Source organism: Trachurus japonicus, chromosome 16 (assembly GCF_045865225.1).
Source record: "Trachurus japonicus isolate A0001 chromosome 16, Traja_1.0".
Classification (NCBI taxonomy): domain Eukaryota; kingdom Metazoa; phylum Chordata; class Actinopteri; order Carangiformes; family Carangidae; genus Trachurus; species Trachurus japonicus.
Genome location: NC_140922.1, coordinates 12,251,720 through 12,271,510, shown reverse-complemented (window position 1 = coordinate 12,271,510; position 19,791 = coordinate 12,251,720). Strand labels below are relative to the sequence as shown.

At 40.2% G+C, this 19,791-nt stretch overlaps 3 protein-coding genes across 4 annotated transcripts; 2 read left to right on the top strand and 1 right to left on the bottom strand.

Moving 5' to 3' along the window:
* Positions 1-216: 216 nt before the first annotated feature.
* On the top strand, positions 217-5,355 carry LOC146971905 (gamma-aminobutyric acid receptor-associated protein-like 1). The gene is made up of 5 exons (XM_085801594.1): positions 217-404; positions 1,774-1,863; positions 2,132-2,210; positions 4,021-4,139; positions 4,837-5,355. Exons 2-5 carry the CDS (start codon positions 1,774-1,776, stop codon positions 4,900-4,902), a joined length of 354 nt encoding a protein of 117 aa, XP_085657720.1. The 5' UTR covers positions 217-404; the 3' UTR covers positions 4,903-5,355.
* Positions 5,356-5,698: 343 nt separating this feature from the next.
* Positions 5,699-11,026, top strand: LOC146971904 (C-type lectin lectoxin-Lio3). 2 transcript variants are annotated; one of them, XM_085801585.1, is made up of 8 exons: positions 5,699-5,828; positions 5,928-6,073; positions 6,248-6,352; positions 8,854-8,958; positions 9,242-9,352; positions 9,801-9,952; positions 10,053-10,150; positions 10,559-10,975. In XM_085801585.1, exons 2-8 carry the CDS (start codon positions 5,986-5,988, stop codon positions 10,686-10,688), a joined length of 789 nt encoding a protein of 262 aa, XP_085657711.1. In that variant the 5' UTR covers positions 5,699-5,828; positions 5,928-5,985; the 3' UTR covers positions 10,689-10,975. The 2 variants fall into 2 exon arrangements, with proteins under 2 accessions (XP_085657711.1, XP_085657710.1); XM_085801584.1 differs by lacking the exons at positions 5,699-5,828; positions 5,928-6,073; positions 6,248-6,352 and adding an exon at positions 8,573-8,759 and having other exon boundaries at positions 10,559-11,026.
* On the bottom strand, positions 10,970-17,804 carry trpv6 (transient receptor potential cation channel, subfamily V, member 6). The gene is made up of 16 exons (XM_085801542.1): positions 17,657-17,804; positions 17,447-17,544; positions 17,238-17,360; positions 16,691-16,831; positions 16,343-16,441; positions 15,990-16,165; positions 15,734-15,880; positions 14,831-14,910; positions 14,594-14,729; positions 13,844-13,930; positions 13,685-13,761; positions 13,428-13,593; positions 13,210-13,276; positions 12,826-13,094; positions 12,622-12,728; positions 10,970-11,562 (listed from the first exon to the last, which is right to left on the bottom strand). Exons 1-16 carry the CDS (start codon positions 17,785-17,787, stop codon positions 11,295-11,297), a joined length of 2,172 nt encoding a protein of 723 aa, XP_085657668.1. The 5' UTR covers positions 17,788-17,804; the 3' UTR covers positions 10,970-11,294.
* Between the last annotated feature and the right edge of the window lie 1,987 nt (positions 17,805-19,791).

Sequence of the window (19,791 nt, the reverse complement as noted above, 5' to 3'; positions counted from 1 at the left end):
GTGGGCGTCAACCTATGTCAGGCTGCTCCAGTTTCCAAGACCTATTATTGGTTATGGACCCATCACTCAAAGAGAGCAGACGTAAATGCCCATCCAATGAACGCACTGCCAAGCTGCCTTCTGTTCCCTCTGATTGGTTAGAATTCACTGTCAATCTTCACACTCGTCTCTGATTGGACACAGATGTGGTGGGCGGGTTCTGCAGTATTTGTTGTTGTTTTCGTTAAGCAGAATAAGTAGTCCAGTCGACATCTTTGAAATTGATCGCATACTTGAACGTTATGACTGAATTTTTAGCTTGAATTGTTTCTTCGGATTTGAGAGAACTGACAAAACAAAGGACCAATAAGTTACATCTGGATTTGCCCCGTTTTAAGTGAAGCTTGCTTTTGTCTTTTGCAAAGGTATGTGCCGTCTTGTTGCACCGTTAGCTTTACTCGTTAGCAACGCCGTTGTTAGTGGGTTTAGGATAGTTACCGTTAGCGAAACCAGTCGCCATTTGCGTATAGTATTGAAGACGTAAAGACTGAACATGTTCGTACTAGTACAAAATGTCGTGCACTGGTTGTTGTGAGTTTCAACCGTCTCAGACAGGAGGTAAGTTAAGGTTAGTTAGCGTTAGCATGTCTCGGTGCCTTGTTGTTGTGAAAAATGACGTGGCCTCGCTGGGCGATGACCTCACCCACCACAACACCACAACATCAACAACAGTTGATCTGTGTACACCGAGAAAAATACAACCTGTGTGTGATCAGTTTGACCGTCAGTAAGGACGGGACATGAAACGACATGGTTTGGATGTGTGTGTTTTTATCGGTAGCTTCGCTCTGCACCATGATGCCCCTGTTTACCTCGGCCAAGCTCGTAGTAAACAGACCTAAACCATCTGTAACTAACTGGATGTAACTGGATGATTCTGGGTTTTCTGATCTGAGAGGACATAGGACTGTGGCCATTCAAGGCTTTTTGATGGCTTGTGGTAAAAAAAAAAAGAAGAAGAAGAAAATCAGGCTATTTTGTGGGTAAATGCAAATGTTCGTCGTATTTTATTTTCAATGCTACTAAAACAGATAACTGAGAATAAAGCCGGATTAAAACGTCAATTTCTGGACCGATGACGTTATGGCAGAAATGGCCAGACCAATTTTTGCAATCAATCATTTAGTCTGCGGGACGCCCCTTTGAAAAACAGACACCACGAGTTTCAGTGACGCAACAACAACAGCAACAACAACAACAACAACAACAGCAATATTAATATTGATAATAATGTGATATTATGTTTTTAGCCTTATTAAATTAACTAAAAAACTTAGTGAACGTGGACATTTCATCACATTGAAGCAAAATTCCTGAACATCCACTTGTGCCATGACTGATTTGCCACCCCACCACCACAGTGACTGAATCAAACCATAAGGAGAGCTCCTCTTGTTAAAACAATAGTGCAGAATATATTCTAGGTAGATGCAGAGATAAATAGATAACAGTTAAATTATTTAATTCATGAGCCACTTTCATGTCATCATTAGGTATTCTGTAATCTACATTGTTGCACTGCTCACCGACAATATCATGGCCCCCACAAAACACTTGATTAAAAGACGCCAGCATCTCATCTAGCTACAAACAATGATGTGCTCTTTAGGCTCTCAGTATCACTTGTCCACTGAATGCTGTGATTGGTGAAGTCAGCCAGTCGTCTTTCTGCTTTGTCTACTTGCTAAATAAAGCTTTTGTCGGGGACTTGATGTTCTGTTGGGTTGTTTTCAGATGGGCAGTCAGTACCAGCGCTCAGTGCCACTAGAGGTGAGGAGAGCAGAGGGCGAGAGAGTCCGGGCTAAGCATCCTGACAAAATACCAGTGAGTATGACGACTGTCTTATTTTGTAATAGAATATTAATATACTGGAAGCAATGATCAATCCATTAAAGAGTCTAGGGGATGTTTGATAATGTGAGTAATGCATACACTTTGATTTAATCTCAGTTCTTTTAATAAAAGACTATGAATTCTTAAACCTTTTTCATCCAAGAAGTAGTGTAAATTCATTGATTGCTGTTGAGATTTGAAGCACCAATGATCATAATCTGTATTATCTGATGAGGGGTTCTTTGGTTTTCTCAATTAGATCATTGTGGAGAGGGCCCCAAGGTCACGAGCTCCTGAACTGGACAAGAAGAAATACCTAGTGCCCTCAGATTTAACAGGTAAATACACACACATGCAGGGGTGGTGTATAGCTCACTGGGTTGAGCAGGCGCCACCCCCTGTACAGAGTCTCACTGTCTCCCCATTTCCTGTCCCTGTCTCCGACTGTCCTATCAATAAATGTGTAACAAGCCCCAAAATAATTCACACTGTCCACTTTATTTTGTTAGCCAATACTGATATTGATATTTCAAAGTAAAAAAAAATGCTGGCCAATGATATAAAAAAACATAAAAAGAATATTAACACATACATTAAACAACCTTAATATGGGCCTCTAATAGACATTTTGCCGTTTTAAAATAAACTTGCTCTCAGTGCTCTCTGCTGGACAAACTATGTAATAGTGACTCTGTCTCTAAGTGACATCAAATCATGTTTGGCATTTCTCTACTGCATTGTCTTATTACAAATACACAGATCTCTGAAATAAGATAATATCAGGTGATATTATTGACCTGTCTGATTTGTTAGTTTAACTTAAGAGATTAACCACCTCTGAGGCCAGTTAGAGAAGTGTCGTTTTCTTTTTTACAACCTAGACCGTATTTCTGGCATAAAATACGGTTGTTTACTCACCCATATAACTTTGTTGTCATTAGGAGTCCTACGGACGATATTTAGATCCATTAGAGAGCCGCGTATAGCTATATAGTGGGAGTGATCGGGGCACCGAAATACAGCCTCTAAATAACACATCATCTGCCGTGAAACTCGTTCATTTCACCAATATTTTGTTATAATTCACTAGTGCTATTCCCCTTTGAGTCTGGAGTTGCCTGTTATCGTCATCCGGGGTCTGTAGATTGACCTACTAACCTCTGAACTGGATGATCATCTCTGATTCTCATTCACTCTCTTGACGGCTGGCTTTTTTTTTTGTATGTGTGTGTGTGATGGTCAGCTAGTTTACCTGAAATTTGCTACTGCTAGTTTTGTGCAACATGGCTGAATATTTGTCAGATTTTGAGGTTGTGGACGACGTCTTTGAATATGATGGACGTCCTCACTGTTTTGAGCCAGAGTATACGGATGAGGAGCTCTTTGAAAGGAGGATGCGGAGGCAGAGAGAGGAACAGCTGGTCAGAGAACAACAAACTGCTGCACGTCCGTGAATAGATGGTAACTGGTGGTGTTCTTGTGAAATAGCACTAGCGAATCATTACAAAATATTGGTGAAATGAACGAGTTTTGCGGCAGATAATGCGTTATTTAGAGGCTGTATTTCGGTGCCCCGATCACTCCCACTATATGGATGTATATATGGATACATACGGCTCCCAAATGGATCTAAATATCGACCGAATGACACCAAAGTTAGTTCTGGCATAAACGGTATTTTATGCCAGAAATAAGGTCCAGGTTGGAAAAAAAACGGCACTTCTCCTTTAAAGCTTGAATGGCTGACTAACTCACCGCTGACATACTACCTTGATGAGCTGATCAGCGTGACACTCCAACTACATTTTTGTCAAGCCTGTTTTTTCTTTGTGCTGCTGAGTGTATAGAATGACATTTCTGATGGCTGCATTCCACCTATGAGATCTCCTGTTTTGTGTCCTGCAACACTTCAATGAGCTGAGCCACGCTTAGGGCTGCTGGATAACCAGTTCCAGTAGATTTCCATTTGCAACTGCAATTTTGTCCCATCTGATTGAATCTGATATCTGCCCCATTGACCTGGTCATCTCCGACATGCACCTCGCTCTCTTACTCACGAAATGAATCCAGTGCATGTGGCGGTCGCTGTGACCTTTGCTGACCTGCGGCTCGTTCTGTCTCTTATTTGATCTCCTTCCTCTTTTTTAGTGGGGCAGTTGTGCTTCCTGATCCGTCAGCGTGTGTCTTTGAGACCGGAGGAGGCACTCTTCTTCTTCGTCAACAACTCCCTTCCCCCATCCAGCTCCCCTCTCTCCGCTGTGTACGAGGTAACTGCACCTGTCCACACATGTTCACGCAAGGATCCCTCCAACACACTCATAAACACACACATGCTAACACGTTACTGGCAACAAACATAGTGATGAGCATTTGTCAGATCAGTGTCACTGTCTGAGGCAACATCACTAAGGTCTCTCCTTTAGCTCATATGCAAAAAAGAAATTTGCATTAAAATTCCCCAGCAACACAATAAACCAAAAATGTTTTGCCAGCTAGTCTGTGCTAAATAAAATCTGGGCGGTTCTTTTCTTGAACTCTCAAACAGCCTTCCAGTAACACTGACCAAAATAATGATGACGGTCATCCTGAAAGTGACTTGAAAACCATCAGTTTGTGCTCAGCTCAGAAAAAAAAGATGTTTGTGTGCATTTTTAGCTATTTAGAGGATAGGAAGGTGTAAAGTCAGCATGTATTTCAACAGTTTTTTTTGTTAATCAGTTTCCTGAGAAGTTTTATTTTCCCCAAGTAACTGAATTCTTCCAACCACAGTTGTCTTGTTGAAAAAGAAGTTCTGTTTTTTCTTATTGGGCAATTGTGTGGTAATTCCAAGTGTATCAGTCAGAGTTTATGTATTGTTATGTGCCTTCACCTGTGTTGCGCTATATAGACTGTAGTAGAGTGCACACTCTTTAATACCCTTGTCATGCTAAATTCTGCATTTTTGTCTGCTTTGTTGTGTTCCAGGAGCACCATGAAGAGGACCTGTTTCTCTACATGACCTACAGTAATGAGAGTGTGTATGGTGCCTGAGGGAGGACCAAAGACTAGAGAAAGAGACGAGAGGAGACAAAGTGAGACTGTCAGAGGATTAAAGAGCTAAAGCTGTTTGTCATGTTTCACACCACTATTATTCTCTATGATATTAGTTCTGATAAGTAACTACAGTACATGTTGGAAAGGAAAGGCTTCGCACAATGCTGAGGGATTTTTGGTAGGGTTTTACCTTTGTCAGTATTTTTGGGTGTTGAGCATTACTGCGTTTTTATTACACTTCAAGTTATGTTGATTCCTTCCATGGTGAAAGAAGAAAGAGGAAGGTTGAAAAGAGAGAGAAAGAACGCATTTTTCAGGAAGTTATGGGAATTATGTTGAGAGAGCTCTCCGTATCTTTCTCAGTCATCTGTATTTAATGCAAATAGTATTTTTCTTTTGTAAATTAATACCAACTTTTGTGGAAAATAAAGATAAAAATGCAAAAAATCAGATTTCTTCTCTTTCCATTATTTTCTATTATTATGTGTGTGTCCATCTGCCAACCCTGTGGCTTTTGATAGCCAATAGAAAAAAGAAAAAAAAAACACAGAAATGAAAGTATGAATCAAAACCCTGCCATTGTTTGTGTAGAACATGTTAGTTTCGAGCTTTTATTGTATTGAAATACTTCAACATTTCCTTTTTATGTATTTGGTTGTTTTGGTAATATATCCCATGGTCATCAAGGATGCTTAAGAGGACGTTCATCAATATGTATATTATATGGAACAGCCTTTTCCTCAAACCCACATGTCCACTATTTACATGTGGTTTAGAGGAAGGACTGAGACAGAGGAGGAATCTTCATGGGGAAGTGTTCTGTCTTTACTAATTTCATGAGCCAGACCTGCCAGATACTTTAACGTCTGGAACATTTTTTTTTTCGGTTAATTTTCTTCTTTTCCAAAACCAAAACCAAAAAGGTAACATACTGCACACATAAGTTTTGCAACTCTGTGTTTTATCATTAATTCGTATTGTCACAATTAATGTGTTACATAACCTCATTGTCACTTGACCAGCCGGGTCTGAAAGACTTCCCTAGTAGATCGAAACTTAGAGAAACAGAAGAGAAGAGCCATGGAGATGCAGGACATCACCCCAGAGAAAGAAACTGCCAAAGAAGATGAAGGAGCAAGCAAAGCAGTGCCAGAGGTCAAAACTAAAGGTACAAGAAAATTTGAAAAATATATGCATCTTATTGGAGGTTTGTTTGACAGAAATATCTCCAAGAATTTTAGTAAAACACTATAATGAATAGAAGATTTGATTTGATCTTACTCCTTCATCTTGGTTAGCTGGTTCATGTCTCAAGATGAAATGTATCTGTGTTTTTGTCAAGCCTCAGAGGAAACAGAGCCAGACCATTACTCTGAACTACGCAGTCCACCTGAGGACGTCTATTCAGAAGCTCGTTTCTATGATTTTCCAAAAAAAACAACAACAGGTATGTTACATTATAAAATATGTGTCTTTTATATAATGTACAGCTGAAATGCCAACAGATGGTGTGATAAAAGATAAAATGTTTTTGCATAACATGACATGTTTAGACACAATAAAACTGCCTCATCAAACACTAACACGCAATTGAACGTAACAGAAAGTAATACTTACGCAGACTTGTTTTGCATCAGAAAGAGCTTGTTTTGTTTCTCTTAAAACTTATTCAGAAGGAGGAAAAAGAGAAAGTGGAAACAGCATTATTGCACCAGTTCTGAGAAAAATAAACCTCAATTCATGATGTAATATAGATTCAGTCTTGTCTAAAAAGATCTAAAAATAAAAGAAAAAAATATAACCTTTAATAATAAATTTAATTTGTTTCAAAATAAATTTAAGTGTATAAGGTGCAGCTACAGTGATTTTTGTTATTTATTTATATGATTCATTAAACATTTCAAATTCTTGTTTTGTCTAAATAACAGATCAAAAACAGACAGACAAAGCAAACACTTCTGCAGCTAAAACTACTGATTCATTTTGTGTGGACAGTTTTCCAGTTAATTAATGGCTGCAGCTCTAGTGGTCAATATTATCCTTCATGTTAACCAGTATGACGGCTGCATTCTTGCTCTACTTAACTTGAGCTCCCAAGATTTTGCTGTGGATAGGGTAAAAATGTAATCCGTTTTAATATACTTAATATTTGCTCATACATATTCACAGTAATAATCATATAGTATAATCATATCATAAAAATATTTGTTTATATTTCAATATGTATAATATATTGGATTATTAAAGCATTAATTTGACTCACAACTTAAAAATGTATTATTATTGTATATATTATTTTGTATGTAAATTACAGATGCTGAATATTAATACTGTAATTAATCTTTAATTTCCCTTCATTTGTAATGTCTATCACTTAAATAGCTCAATTAGTAATCCACATGCAATCAGGCTGTACACAGACCGGTGCAAGTAAGGAACTCAATATAATTTATTTGTTGTTTATCATTTTTGGATTACTTCATTTTGGAAACCTTGGAGTAAAATATACTTAATTCTTTATGTTTACAACATATTATTAACCTTTTTATTTTGTAAGGTCACATTATTACCCTTTTTATTTTGTAAGGTCACATAGAGATGAGCTTGTTAAATCTCCAGGGAAAATATGTTGCTATGTCGAATCAGGAAAAGTACAAATTATACATTTCCTGTTTGAATTCCATGTAGCTGCTTCGGTTTCAGGCTGCTGGCTGTTCATAATGATTCACTCTCACTGTGTTGTGACTTACCGGGACACTTAAACAGCACAGATCATCAATGTTATTATTGTTAGTAATAATTCTGCTTTACCTCCTTTGCATTATGTGCCATCTGTTGCTCTGTTACATTATACTGTGAATACAGACTTGTGGCAAAAAAAGAACTATTACACAGGTATCTATCTGTCTGTGTATTATGTGGCCACCTACACATTTACACCATTTACAACACACTGCTGTGCAGTTCTAGCACCGTACATTGTGACACACCCACCTTTCATCATGCCTTTTATGTTGTAATAATAGACCATTTCAAAAACAAGAAAGAAGACAATATTGTGAAATAGCATTGCAGTGTTATTTGTTTGAATTGGGAGCCTTTAATCATAATAGTCATTAACAATGCATAAGAAGGCAATGACTCCTATCAATTCATTGCCCGTGTGTTTTCAAGAAATTCAGTTTTTATTAAAAGAATGAAAGAGTTTACGTGGCTGAGGTTCAAGAAGTGACTTGATTGAGGTCTTGTTTAAGTCTTTCTTTCTACAAAACCTCCCAAACTTTAATCACATATTTAAAGACAAATATTTCAATTGTGCATCAGTGATGACCACATGTTGTGTCTCCGAACTGTGTTTGACGTAAACACTTTGATGTCTGCAGTGCTCTGACCTGAAGCGACCTCAGGAAAGCCAGCCTATCTGTTGTTTTGAAGTACAGAGGATCCATGCTGACTGAGTCTGTCTGTGCCTCTTGTACTGTCTCTCTCAGACACGCTCGTTCTTTAAATGAGAGACAAAGAGAGATACAGTAAAACTTCTGAGTAGCTGAAGGACAAGTTGAGCTCTGTTCTCCATGATTAATTTAGGAATCAGTGAAGGTTGCGTTGCTGTGGCGACGAGACGAGGCAGGAGGTGGGGGTGTCTTAAAACTGCTCAGCTGCAGGCAGACGAGGCTTTGCAGGACAGGAAGACGGAGCAAGGCAAGGGTAAACAAGCTTCCTCACAGATCCCAGGACATTTTCCTCCATGTATATAAAATTCTGCCGCAGCTATGGTGAGGATAAGAATGATAAAGATGAAGCCAAGGAAAACTTGTCATCCAAATTATCGGTTGAGCTTGAGGGGGACAAAGGTAGGCCTCAGCTGTTTTTTGAAGCCTTGATGGTGGTCTGTGGCGTGTTTATTGAAATGCCTCACTCATATCTGTTTGATGTTTTGCTCCCCAGGCGAACAGACCGAGGGAAACGCTCGTCTGTACCGCGCTGGCTGTTTAATCCTCACAATGATCTCCCTGGTGCTTCTTCTGGTCGTCATTATCCTCGGTTTGAAACGTGAGTATCTGCAGCCATGCCAGTGAATTCATGCCAATGATTTAAAAACAGTGCACTGCTGGCTTGATTTGTAACACCGTAGATATCGATGGCAATGCGGAATCCAGACAACATGGAAAATACAGTAGATGTATTTGTCAGGACCATGTTGCTTTTACTGTTTACTGTTTTCTCATAACAACAGACGATCCAGGAATGCAAAGTGTGGCTGATTAAATTGCTCGGGCCGGAAGGCGTTTTTCTTTTCCCCTCACAACTCCTCCCACTGTGCTCTGATTTCTAGTCCAAACTGGATCCACAGTCTGCCCAGTGACTGAGCCAGCAGTGATAAACAAAGTTCAGAACTGCAACTTTGAGGAATGCCAAACCCAGTTCCCCAGCTTTCATCCCAGTCGTAAGTGCAATGCTTGTAAATACAAAAAGGGGGTTTATAAATCTTTTGCAGGACAACAAAAATCAATAACATCTAAGAAAGACAAAAGAAAATCAAAATATTAATTGTCCAACATCATGCTTTTGAGTTATAGTTCTGCTTATTTCAGTTGCCCCAAATAGTTTTTCAAACAGAGGAAGTTAGTTCATGTGCTTGTTTTTTAGAGAACTGAGACATTTTCACCAAATTTTCACCAGCTTTATAAGTTCCTCTCAGACTTACAGTATAACTTGATATATACATATAGGCATATAGACATAAGGGTTCACAAAATCTGTCCAAAAATGCTAATGAAACTGGACTGAATGCTTTATGTCTTTTTTGGAGAGCATCTAAACAGGGATAGTTCAGGGACCTTTTTCTTGTTCTTGAACACAGTCTCTGTTAAATCTCCCTCCCCTTCTTCCAGGCCTGGGCTGCCAGCGGTGTGCAGATGGGTGGCTGGCTCTTGGGCGGTCGTGTTTTTACCTGTCCACCTTCAGGCTGAGCTGGGATGAGAGTCAGAGGAACTGCAGCTCTAGAGGAGGATCTCTGGCCGTCATCACCAACGAGAGCGTTCAGGTGGATCAGAAGTCATTTAAACCCATGGTGCCACTCAGTTCCTTCCTTGGTGGTAGCATGGTAATAATTTGTGTAAATGTGAATGATATTCTCTTTGTAGAGTTACCTCACTAGGAAAGGGGTCCTGAAATACTGGATGGGGCTGAGACTGAAAGACAGCACATGGACCTGGGTGAACAACAATGTCCTACAGAAGAGGTGATTCCTTTTTCCTTTCTTTCAATCTTCTGCTCTCTTTTTCTTCTTTCTTTTCCATATCTATTAATTTATTAGGTAAAACATACAATCTAATGCCACCGTAGTGTTTAATGCTCAGTTTTCTTGACACAGTTGGACATTTAAATTCTGTCATGTTTAGTACAGAGGTCACCGAGAAAAATGGTGGTGTACTGGACTAGATTATACCAAAGTCAGCTCTTTGCTAGAAGTGATTGTTGAAAATGTCACCAACAAGCAAACACAATGAGATTCATGCAGGTTAATGTAATGACAGGGCTGTGGTATTGGATTGCAGGTGTATCAAGTATGAAGTGGTCACTGAGTGAATAAAAAACAAAATACCACAGTATCCTGTGATCGCAATGTAAAAGTCAACATTGTTTGCAGTTACTGGGCAGGAGGTGACTGGCCAGAACGGGACTGTGGGATCCTGAACACCAAAGTGTCGTATGAGAAGAACTGGATCACGGAGTCCTGCGACTCATCCACCTACTTCATCTGTCAGATGGACATCTGACAGCGTTGCTGTTTTTAACCCAGGAATGAGAAAACTCATTCACATTCAACAAAGATTAACAGTATTCTCAATAACATTTCAAATCATTTCTCTTTCCATTTTTATACCTTGATCAGTAATTAACCAGCAAACCTATATTTTATTGTAGCATTGTGTGGCATAATTTGTACGTATATGATGCTTGTAAGCACTTTATACTAATCAGGGTATCTCTGTGTCTTTTGAATGTACTGCTGTATGACTTTTCTGTGTGACTTTTTTCACAAATAGAGGCCAGCGACTTTCTTTTAACAAGGTTTTATTCCCATATAAAATTGTTATACATCTACATAATAAGTAGAATGTCTCTATTTCACTTTGTCTTCTTTTTTAAAATCTTAGTATATATTACTGCTACACATTTTAATATTGCTATAAAAATAACACACTTTTCTATAGCATAATACTGCAGGAATAATTGCACTGCTGACTATATAGAGAAACTGAGATAGTTGAGTTGTCCTCTTGGAAGTTAGTGCAGTGAAATTCATCAACACTTCCAGTCTGTGTCATGTTCAGATGATGAAAAGCCTCAGAAAACGCACTTCTGGCTCAGAGAAACTCTTCCTAAACATGTTTAATGTCCTGGTCATCCTCTGGGTCCGTCTGCTCCGCTTCCAAGCCCAAAGCGCTGTGGCGAATCATCTGCCAGCCTGTCAGAGTTCTCCTGTTAAACCCGCCTCTGTTTTTGGGTCTGAGGTTCAGAGTTCCCGAGCTCGGCCCCTTTAGTGTGTCTGTCTTATCCAGTCCATCCATTTCTTTTTCATCCTCTCTGGAGAAGGCTTTGATGTATCGTCGCATCTTTTGCAACATTGAGTCGTTTCTGTCCTCAACCCTGTAGAGAGGATCAGGTAAACCACATAAACACTGTCCCACTGAAAACTGAAAACAGTGCATTGCATGTTTATTTCACTTTTGTACCATTTGATCATGCTTAAAGGAATGGTCCCACTTAAAAAAAAACAACCTGCCAGTTCTCATTGTCTCATTGGCCTACTGAGAGACAAAAGTTTGTTCACTGACCACAAAGTGGCCGTAAATGCTCTGCAGATGTAACTCATGATGTGCTGGGAGGAAGAGAGGAATAACAACTCTGATACTGATCTGATACTGAGCTATTAATACCAGTGCTGACTCATCGGCGCCACAAACAGACTGAAACAACTTCTGGGAAGTGTAGCTATAGCCTACCCTTTTGCTTTCTTGCAGAATTACCACTCTCATGTCCATAGCATGCTGTAAAAAGGATCATCTGGTTATCTTATCTTAGCTCAGCATAAACCATACAGGGAAACAGTTAGATTGCCTCCCATGGGCCTACCTATATGCACCTCTGAGGCTTAATGAATTATTTAATCTGTAAACCAAAATGTGAAAATTACCCCTTTTTTTTTTTGACAGATTCTCCCTGTTCCCCCCTGGACCTTGTCTTTATGCTAAGATAAGCTAAGCTAACTGCCTCCTCACATTGTAATTACACATTACAAATATACTCTACTACTCCTTGCCATTAACCATACAGTCATCCATCTTTTCATCCAGCACTGGAGAAAGAAGTGAATAGGCTACATTTCCCAAAATGTCAGTAAGTGCAGGTGGAGGTGGTAGCCTAATAACTGAAGCAGTGAGAGAGTAGGCTTAGAGTTGTGCTTCCTACTCAGAGCGCATCATGACCTGCAGCTGAAGCACTTAAATGGATACTTAGGTTGTGGTCAGTGGGAAAACTTGTGTCTCTCTATGTGATTATTTCTAGTGAAAATAGTAGGCCCCTAAGCCTAAAAAAACGAAACGTTTTTACTGCTCCTCATATGATGTCAGCTTTGTTATGAATGCTCCTGCTATATTAGGGTGTGTTTTTTTTGTGGCTTTCTCTATGTCACTGCAGCACTCTTACCTGAGATACCAGCGCTCCTTCAGGCCATAGCTTATCCCACACACCCCGATCCGAGGCCACAGGCAGCGGGGAAGCCGTCTCTCCAGCATCAACGTTGTGGCAACCACCTGTAGATCATTATAGCACAGCTCTTCATGCAGTGATGCGCAGGGGCATGATGAGTCAGCCCATGATGTCAGCCCATAATATGTTTCAGTGTGTTACCTGAGTTCTCCAGAGCTCATCCCTCTCCTGGGCCACCCTCCAGTGTGTGTCGCTCATCATGGCTATCAGTAAGTTAAGCAGCAGGATGTATGACACCACAGAGAAGGCACAGTGCACCACATGAACGATCGGGGGTGTAATGATGGTATGTTCCACAGGCAGGTCTATGAGGCCTACGCTGAGCTCAAACTGGGAGAAGAGAGTGATGGGGAAGGAGCGATACGCAGGGAGGGCGTCTGGGTCCTGGGTCATGTACACCATCCACAGCGCTGAGAAGGGAAATTCAAGAAAAAGTCAAGATCTTCACTGCTGAACAATATTATATCAACAATTTCTAAGCTTTGTTGGATTTTCATTTGTTCGTGTCACCCAGAATATACTCACAGGTGGAAAAACCAATGAGCACAATGACAGTCAGCCACATAAACTTTGTCAGGTCTCCAAATATAATCTAAAGGGAAATGAGACACAGGGTTGTTTAGTCTGAGAACATAAATGGAGGAACCTCAAAAGGCAATACAGGTGCACACGGAACAAGCTACTATTTCTGCATTAGTCATGATGGTTGGCGTCTGGGTCCATTTTCAACCGTTTCAACCTACCTTCTGTATCATGATGACATAAGGGCCGAGCATTTCAAAACCTCGGGCGAAGAACATGACGTTGCACCAGCCCAGGACTAAGCACACCGCCATCACCACGGCCTCCCCCTGCACCTCGCAGGCTCTGAACACACACAGCAACACCACCAAGCAGGCGTAGCCGATCCTGGTCCGCACAACACAGACAGCCCAAAGGTTAGAAGGTATTTCACAGCAGTATGCTTTATATTTTACTGCTCACAAGTGTTTGTACTCACAGGATGACATGAAAGGGGCCTCCCAAAGCTGTCTGGCCAAAGTAGCGTTTCGCTCCCACTCTCAGTATATCAGGGATCTGTTGGAAGGAAGAATACAGCAGGACTTGTACGTGTAAATATACGATATGTATGAAGGTGAAGCATGTTTCGTAAAATCACCTCCAGCAGCAGGATGGCAAATGCTCCGAGGACACTGATGACTTCTCCTGCTAGCCGCAGGTTGTCCTCATATGTCACATAACTCTCCTGAGACATGGGAATAGGGAAGGTAGTTTGTATAAAAGCACATTAGTATTAGAGCGTGGGTCATATGCAGATGCATGATACAAACAGTACATACAGGCTACAGCCCCTGGTTTTTATTCTTATGAAGATTATTGATGTGAGTAGTAGATTTTGGTTTTGTAATCTTCTTGTTCACATATCATTTATGTTAATTTGACAGTATTACCTACTTACTGTATTAAATTTATAGGAAAAAAATGTGGGGCTGAAGAAATATACAGAAAACTTAAAAGTAAGTTAAAGTTGCAATACCACAGTAAAAACAGTCCTGTAACCGTATCATCAAAATGTCATAAGATTTGAATACATTTTTACAATATATGAAACATATACTGCATAAACAACACATTTTAAATATGTTGCATGTATGCTACAGGAGAGTAACAGCATAATGTGTAGGCTAATACATCTCCAACCTGGCAGAGATGAAGTATTTTTTTTGAATGCTTAACAAACAGTTCATCTGTTACAAGTCGAAGTATGAGGCAGCATGTGCAAATCCTTCAAGGCTGCCTCTCTGCCTGTGTGGAGGTTTGTTCTGGGGCCACCATATGTGGTATATTATGTAACAGTTTTATCTGGTCACACTGAAATAAAGTAAGTCACGTTGTTACTCCAACACACATTGAGTGTTTTCTGGATCCGGATGGTTTTGTCCATGTCTGACTGTGTGTAGTTCTCCGGAACGTCCTTCAGGGGGCGATATACACAACACAGTGTGAAAACCACAATGTACAGCAGATACAGAAGCATCAGCAGCCTGGCACAAAGAGAGAGGGAGAGAGAGAAGGCACTGTGAAACGAGGCGGGACATGAGTAGAGTTCATATCTGTTACTTCTGAGACCAACAACAAACTTTACCTGAAGTAATGTTTTCCATACAGGTTCCACTTCAGACTGACCAGCTGCCTCACAGGGGTCACCTCCAGTATCCCCCTCGCCTGCACAAGAGAGAAATGTCTGAACGTGTAGGCTAGGCAGCATCAGAACAAAAACTCATGCCTAACACACAAAAAACGGTAACACTTTACTTGACGCCTATAACGCATTATAACCATACTTATAATGAGTTATAATGCAGTTATAACACTGTATAACTATAGTTATAAACACTCATAAATTATCATAATGCTTTATAACAATAATCATAACACACTATAAAGCATTTTATCATGACTTAGCTCAGGTATTATAATAGGTTATAACTGTTAGTAACTCGCTGACAATGCCCACATCGATAATGCATTATAAATAAAGTTATAATGTGTTATGATTGCTTATAGACATGTATAACTATCATTATAAACACTCATATTATAAAGCTTTATAACAATAAGCATAACAGATTATAGAGCATTATACCTCTATTATAATACTTGACCTTACAAGCGATTATAAAATGCTCTATAATATGCTTATTGTTATAAAGCCTTGTGGCAATGTATGAGTGTTTATAATGATAGTTATACACGTTTATACGACAATTATAACACATTATAACTTATAATGCATTATCAATATGGGCATTGTCAGCGAGTTACTAACAATTATAACGCATTATAATACCTGACCTTATAAGTCATGATAAAGTGATTTATAGTGTGTTATGATTATTGTTATAAAGCATTATGATCATTTATGAGTGTTTATAACTATAGTGCTATAACTGCATTATAACTATAAGTATGGTTATAATGCGGCGTCAAGTAAAGTGTTACCAAAAAGACTCCTAAATACTGTCTGTCCCTGTACACTGTGTCGTACCTCTCTCTGGTGGCCGCCCACAATCAGCTCCAGCACTGACATGTCGTCGGCCCATGAGTCGATCTCAGTCAGGTCATACAGGTTGGAGGTCAAAGGGCCAAGACTCCACTGGACTACACGTCTTTTGTTAACCAGGTGCTGAAAGGCCTGAGAGTGACAGGGGGGATCTCAGCAGTGAGGCCAGGATTAGTGAAATAATCTGCTCAACCTTTCATATCAGGGTCTCCCCCTGCGAGCCCTCCCAGGGTTCACTCACCACTATGTTGCCCTCTTTGGCAGCCAGTTTAAAAGGTGTAAGGCCTCGGTAGTTGGGCACCATGTCGAGTGGCAGTGACTGGTCCAGCTCTGCATCGCGTGCCATAATCAGGTCAATGGCCTGGCACGCAATCATCTTGTTGGGCTGCAGAACTAAAATGTGAAGCACTGTGTTGCCTGAGGAGAAGATGAGAAGGGAAAAAAATGTGTAAATGTGTGTACAAAAGAAGACAGAAGGTCCAAGAAGAGAAAAAAGACATGCATCAATAATTAAATTAACTGACAGATAGATACACAGATGTGAAATCGTAGCGTATCTCCTCTTACTCTTCTCAAAGAGGCAACATTTCGTACCTCTGTAATCCTGAACCCTGGTGTTGGCCCCTGCATCTATCACCATGGAGATAATGTCCTCGCTCCCAGCACATGCAGCAAAGGACAGGATGTGTTCACCTGTTGACCAAAAGCACATTTGAAAAACCCCATCTGTACTACAAATTCTTTGCCCTGAAACAATGTTTTCTGGCATATTCACGTTCGTCAGGATTATTGGTGCTCAGCATCTTGCTAAGTGACACATCTACATGTGTACCGGAGGATGCTGGGGGTTTAGCTGCCGTCCTTGTGATTAATGGCTGACCCACTCTACCACCTGAGCATAGCTGCCCCACACTTCTTTTAGTCTCACTCATGCTGACTTACCGTAGTATATGAGTCCTCCTATCCTCTTCCTGAAGTACAAGCCGGTGACTCGAGGGGTAACCACATCACCGCCTCGACTAATGAGGTGATAGACCAGATTGGTGTTCTGATTCACCACTGCGATGTGTAGAGGAGTGACGCCTGAGACAGAGCCAAGACAGGAACGACTGTGAATGAACTGCCTTTAAACATTTTCACCTGCTGGTTTAATACAAAAACTTTTCCCCCCTCTAATCTAAGTGTTATTTAATCCATTAATGGAATTAATTTTAAAATCTTGAATGCAAATATTTACATCAAATGCTTCCTAATTTTGAGGTAGCCCTCATTTAGAGACACATCAGTGTTGCAGTGCATCCATATTTGAAGCTACTTAGAAATCATTATGAAGTGAAGTAGTACAAAACCACAAGGGGGTTAATGGGTTAAACTGGTCTCAGTTTATCTCTGACATTTTTCAGTTGTAGGCCTTAAAGCAGTTAACCTGCACACCTGTGTTAAACAAAATCAACCACACGTTTGTGCTCTTGCATGTGTTAATGTCAACCTTGAAAAAGCTCAGAGGTCATGGGCTCGTTGATGAGTTCAGGAGCTCCGTCCATCAGGGCCACAGCAGCCTCCAGGTTGTCATTCATCACGGCAATGTGAAGCGCAGTCTCCCCGAGAGCTCCTGAATGAGAAGACCACAGCTTCATAACACACGACTGACACTGACATTAAAGCACGGTGGACTTTACATTCACAGTTCAGCCCCACCTCTTTCAAAGATATTAGTGGACGCAGAGCTCAGAAGTTTCTTGATGCAGCCAACACTGTTCTGTTTAGACGCGTAGAACAGAGGAATATCATTCAAGCTGAGGGAAGACAAATCAAACACCATGTTAGTATAGTATGTCCTTAAACAGGTAAGGCTTTACTCCTGCATGTCATTATTGAAAGACTTCAGATTCTTCATGGCTTTCTTACTATTTGGCGTGGAGCAGAAACGTCTCATCCAACATCTCGTTCCATCCTTTCTTGTTTTGAAGGCGAAACCTCAGCTGGCTCCACCAATGGTTGAGCTCGCTCGGAGCAGATCTGGCCAGAGACGGAGACATTGACACCTGGTGTTTGACTGGAAGAAACAATTGGAGAAGAAGATTTAAGAATCCAAATCATGTAACAGAGAATCAATCGATCTACAATTAGTCAAGTCTACACCAGCAGGCAGGAATGACTTCAACATTTTGGATTGTGAAAAAAGTAGTTTGGTGTTTGTTTTTATTCATTTGCATTTTATTTCCAGTTAAGATACCCAGGAAGAAATGAAGAAAAACAAAACAAAAGTTTCTCAGTCTTACCCCTTAAACAAAAAAAGTGCCGCTCCTCAGCTTCTGGTGAAACTCAGTCATAACACTGTCAGAACTGAGAGCAAAAACAATGACATGTCCCTGAGGAGAACTGAAATCCCTGTGACATGAGCATTATATATGACCAGGGCCGTGAGGGAGGAGACATGAGGAAGGGTTGAGAATGAATGGGTGGAGAGGGAGGATGAGTGAACAGGAGACAGGTAAGACAGAGAGAGTGAGGCAGTAATGAGCAGGTAGACTTTCACCGCAGGTAAGAAATCCCACAGAGAAAGTTGTGCTTTAAGGTCCAGCTCACCGTCAGACCATGAACTCCTTTATCATGCTGATCTGAAATTGTTGGTGTTGATTCAGTCACCTTAAAACTGAAGTGACAATGGTCCAGTCCCTAATTCCTGTATATCTCCGTTAACACCAGGCCTGTCTGCATTCCTCCAACTACCACCAAAACCTGCATGGCCACTATGAAAATTCTGCAGCATCATGACAGTCGACACATAGCCATCATTGTTCCTGGTGAACCGTTTAGGAAACCTGTTTGGAAATTGCAAGCCTATGTCTGAATACTGGTTTGTAATTTAAATCAGATATCAAAGTCAGGTAGTCCATGATGCATTATTTTATTCACTGTTTGGACAACGTTTTCTGAGTGAATTTGAGATTAATCTGGCAGTAAATACAGAGGTGATGCATGATTTCCCAACATGTTGCATCTTGTACACCCACAGGAGAAAAATAGTTTCATTCAAAATGATTTAACTTGTTGAGCACCATTGATGTGTCAACAGGAATGATCACAAACATGGTAATTGCCACATTACAAAGACTATAATGAGCATTTGAGGACAGCAACATCATGTCAGGTGAGAACATCTGAAGGCGAGGAAACAAAGCCAATGGTAGGGTTTTGTTTTCTGAAATGATCTTTTTTTTTAACGCGACAGATTTAAAGAAACTTCTGAAACTGAATCATCAATTTCATTTTCACACAGATAAATTATTTGTAAACTGCTAAATCAGTCGGATTTTTACAATATCTTTGCTCAACCTGGTTGTAGTGTAGGCCTACAGGTATTTTGCTGCACCATTTATAGGTCATGACTAACAGGGAGGTTAACCACAGGATAAACAGGGTTTAGGGAGCCTCTATAGGAGGCCAAGGTGATGGCTGCCGATGTGGCAGTCATTTAGTATTGTGGAGATAATAGTTGTTTACCAGACGGAGTGTACCGTCTTTAAGTAGTGTCATAAAGACCAGTGGTTTCCAGTCTGTTAATGTCTCTATAAAGAAACAATAACACCATCAAAAACACGATTTTGTGGTTTGTGCGTCCTCTGTTTCTGAACATACGTACCTACATGTCTTTCACAACACCGTGCTAATATGTGTTGGGGCACCACAGCAAACAATTATTACAGACATCCCTCCTACATTTATGGCCGTCAGCAGATGGTCTTATTCAGAGTGACTTCACACAACAGAGCTCAATGATGATTATTAAAACAAAAGCATCTGATCAGACTGTCATAAATTTAAGACGTGCCACTGAGAGTAGTCATTTATGAAAACAAACCGTAGCTGCTTCATCTATAAAGTTGAAATATTCAGACTGTTTTATCTCAGATTATCTATAAGCACCTTTAATGTGAGATTGAATAGGATTGTATGAAGCTTTATCTTCTTCTTTTTACGTCTTCTCTTAGTGCAGAATGACAATTTATGAAAAATCTCTTATCTGTAATTGTCTTATT

Coding starts and splice junctions, on each gene's coding strand:
- LOC146971905 (XM_085801594.1), top strand. CDS start 1,774: ATGGGCAGTCAGTACCAGCGCTCAGTGCCACTAGAGGTGAGGAGAGCA. Junction 1,864..2,131: donor AGCATCCTGACAAAATACCA/GTGAGTATGACG, acceptor TTTCTCAATTAG/ATCATTGTGGAGAGGGCCCC. Junction 2,211..4,020: donor AGTGCCCTCAGATTTAACAG/GTAAATACACAC, acceptor CCTCTTTTTTAG/TGGGGCAGTTGTGCTTCCTG.
- LOC146971904 (XM_085801585.1), top strand. CDS start 5,986: ATGGAGATGCAGGACATCACCCCAGAGAAAGAAACTGCCAAAGAAGAT. Junction 6,074..6,247: donor GCCAGAGGTCAAAACTAAAG/GTACAAGAAAAT, acceptor GTTTTTGTCAAG/CCTCAGAGGAAACAGAGCCA. Junction 8,959..9,241: donor CATTATCCTCGGTTTGAAAC/GTGAGTATCTGC, acceptor TCTGATTTCTAG/TCCAAACTGGATCCACAGTC.
- trpv6 (XM_085801542.1), bottom strand. CDS start 17,787: ATGTCTCCGTCTCTGGCCAGATCTGCTCCGAGCGAGCTCAACCATTGG. Junction 16,442..16,690: donor AGGAGGACTCATATACTACG/GTAAGTCAGCAT, acceptor TTTGGTCAACAG/GTGAACACATCCTGTCCTTT. Junction 14,911..15,733: donor TGGGCGGCCACCAGAGAGAG/GTACGACACAGT, acceptor TCTCTTGTGCAG/GCGAGGGGGATACTGGAGGT.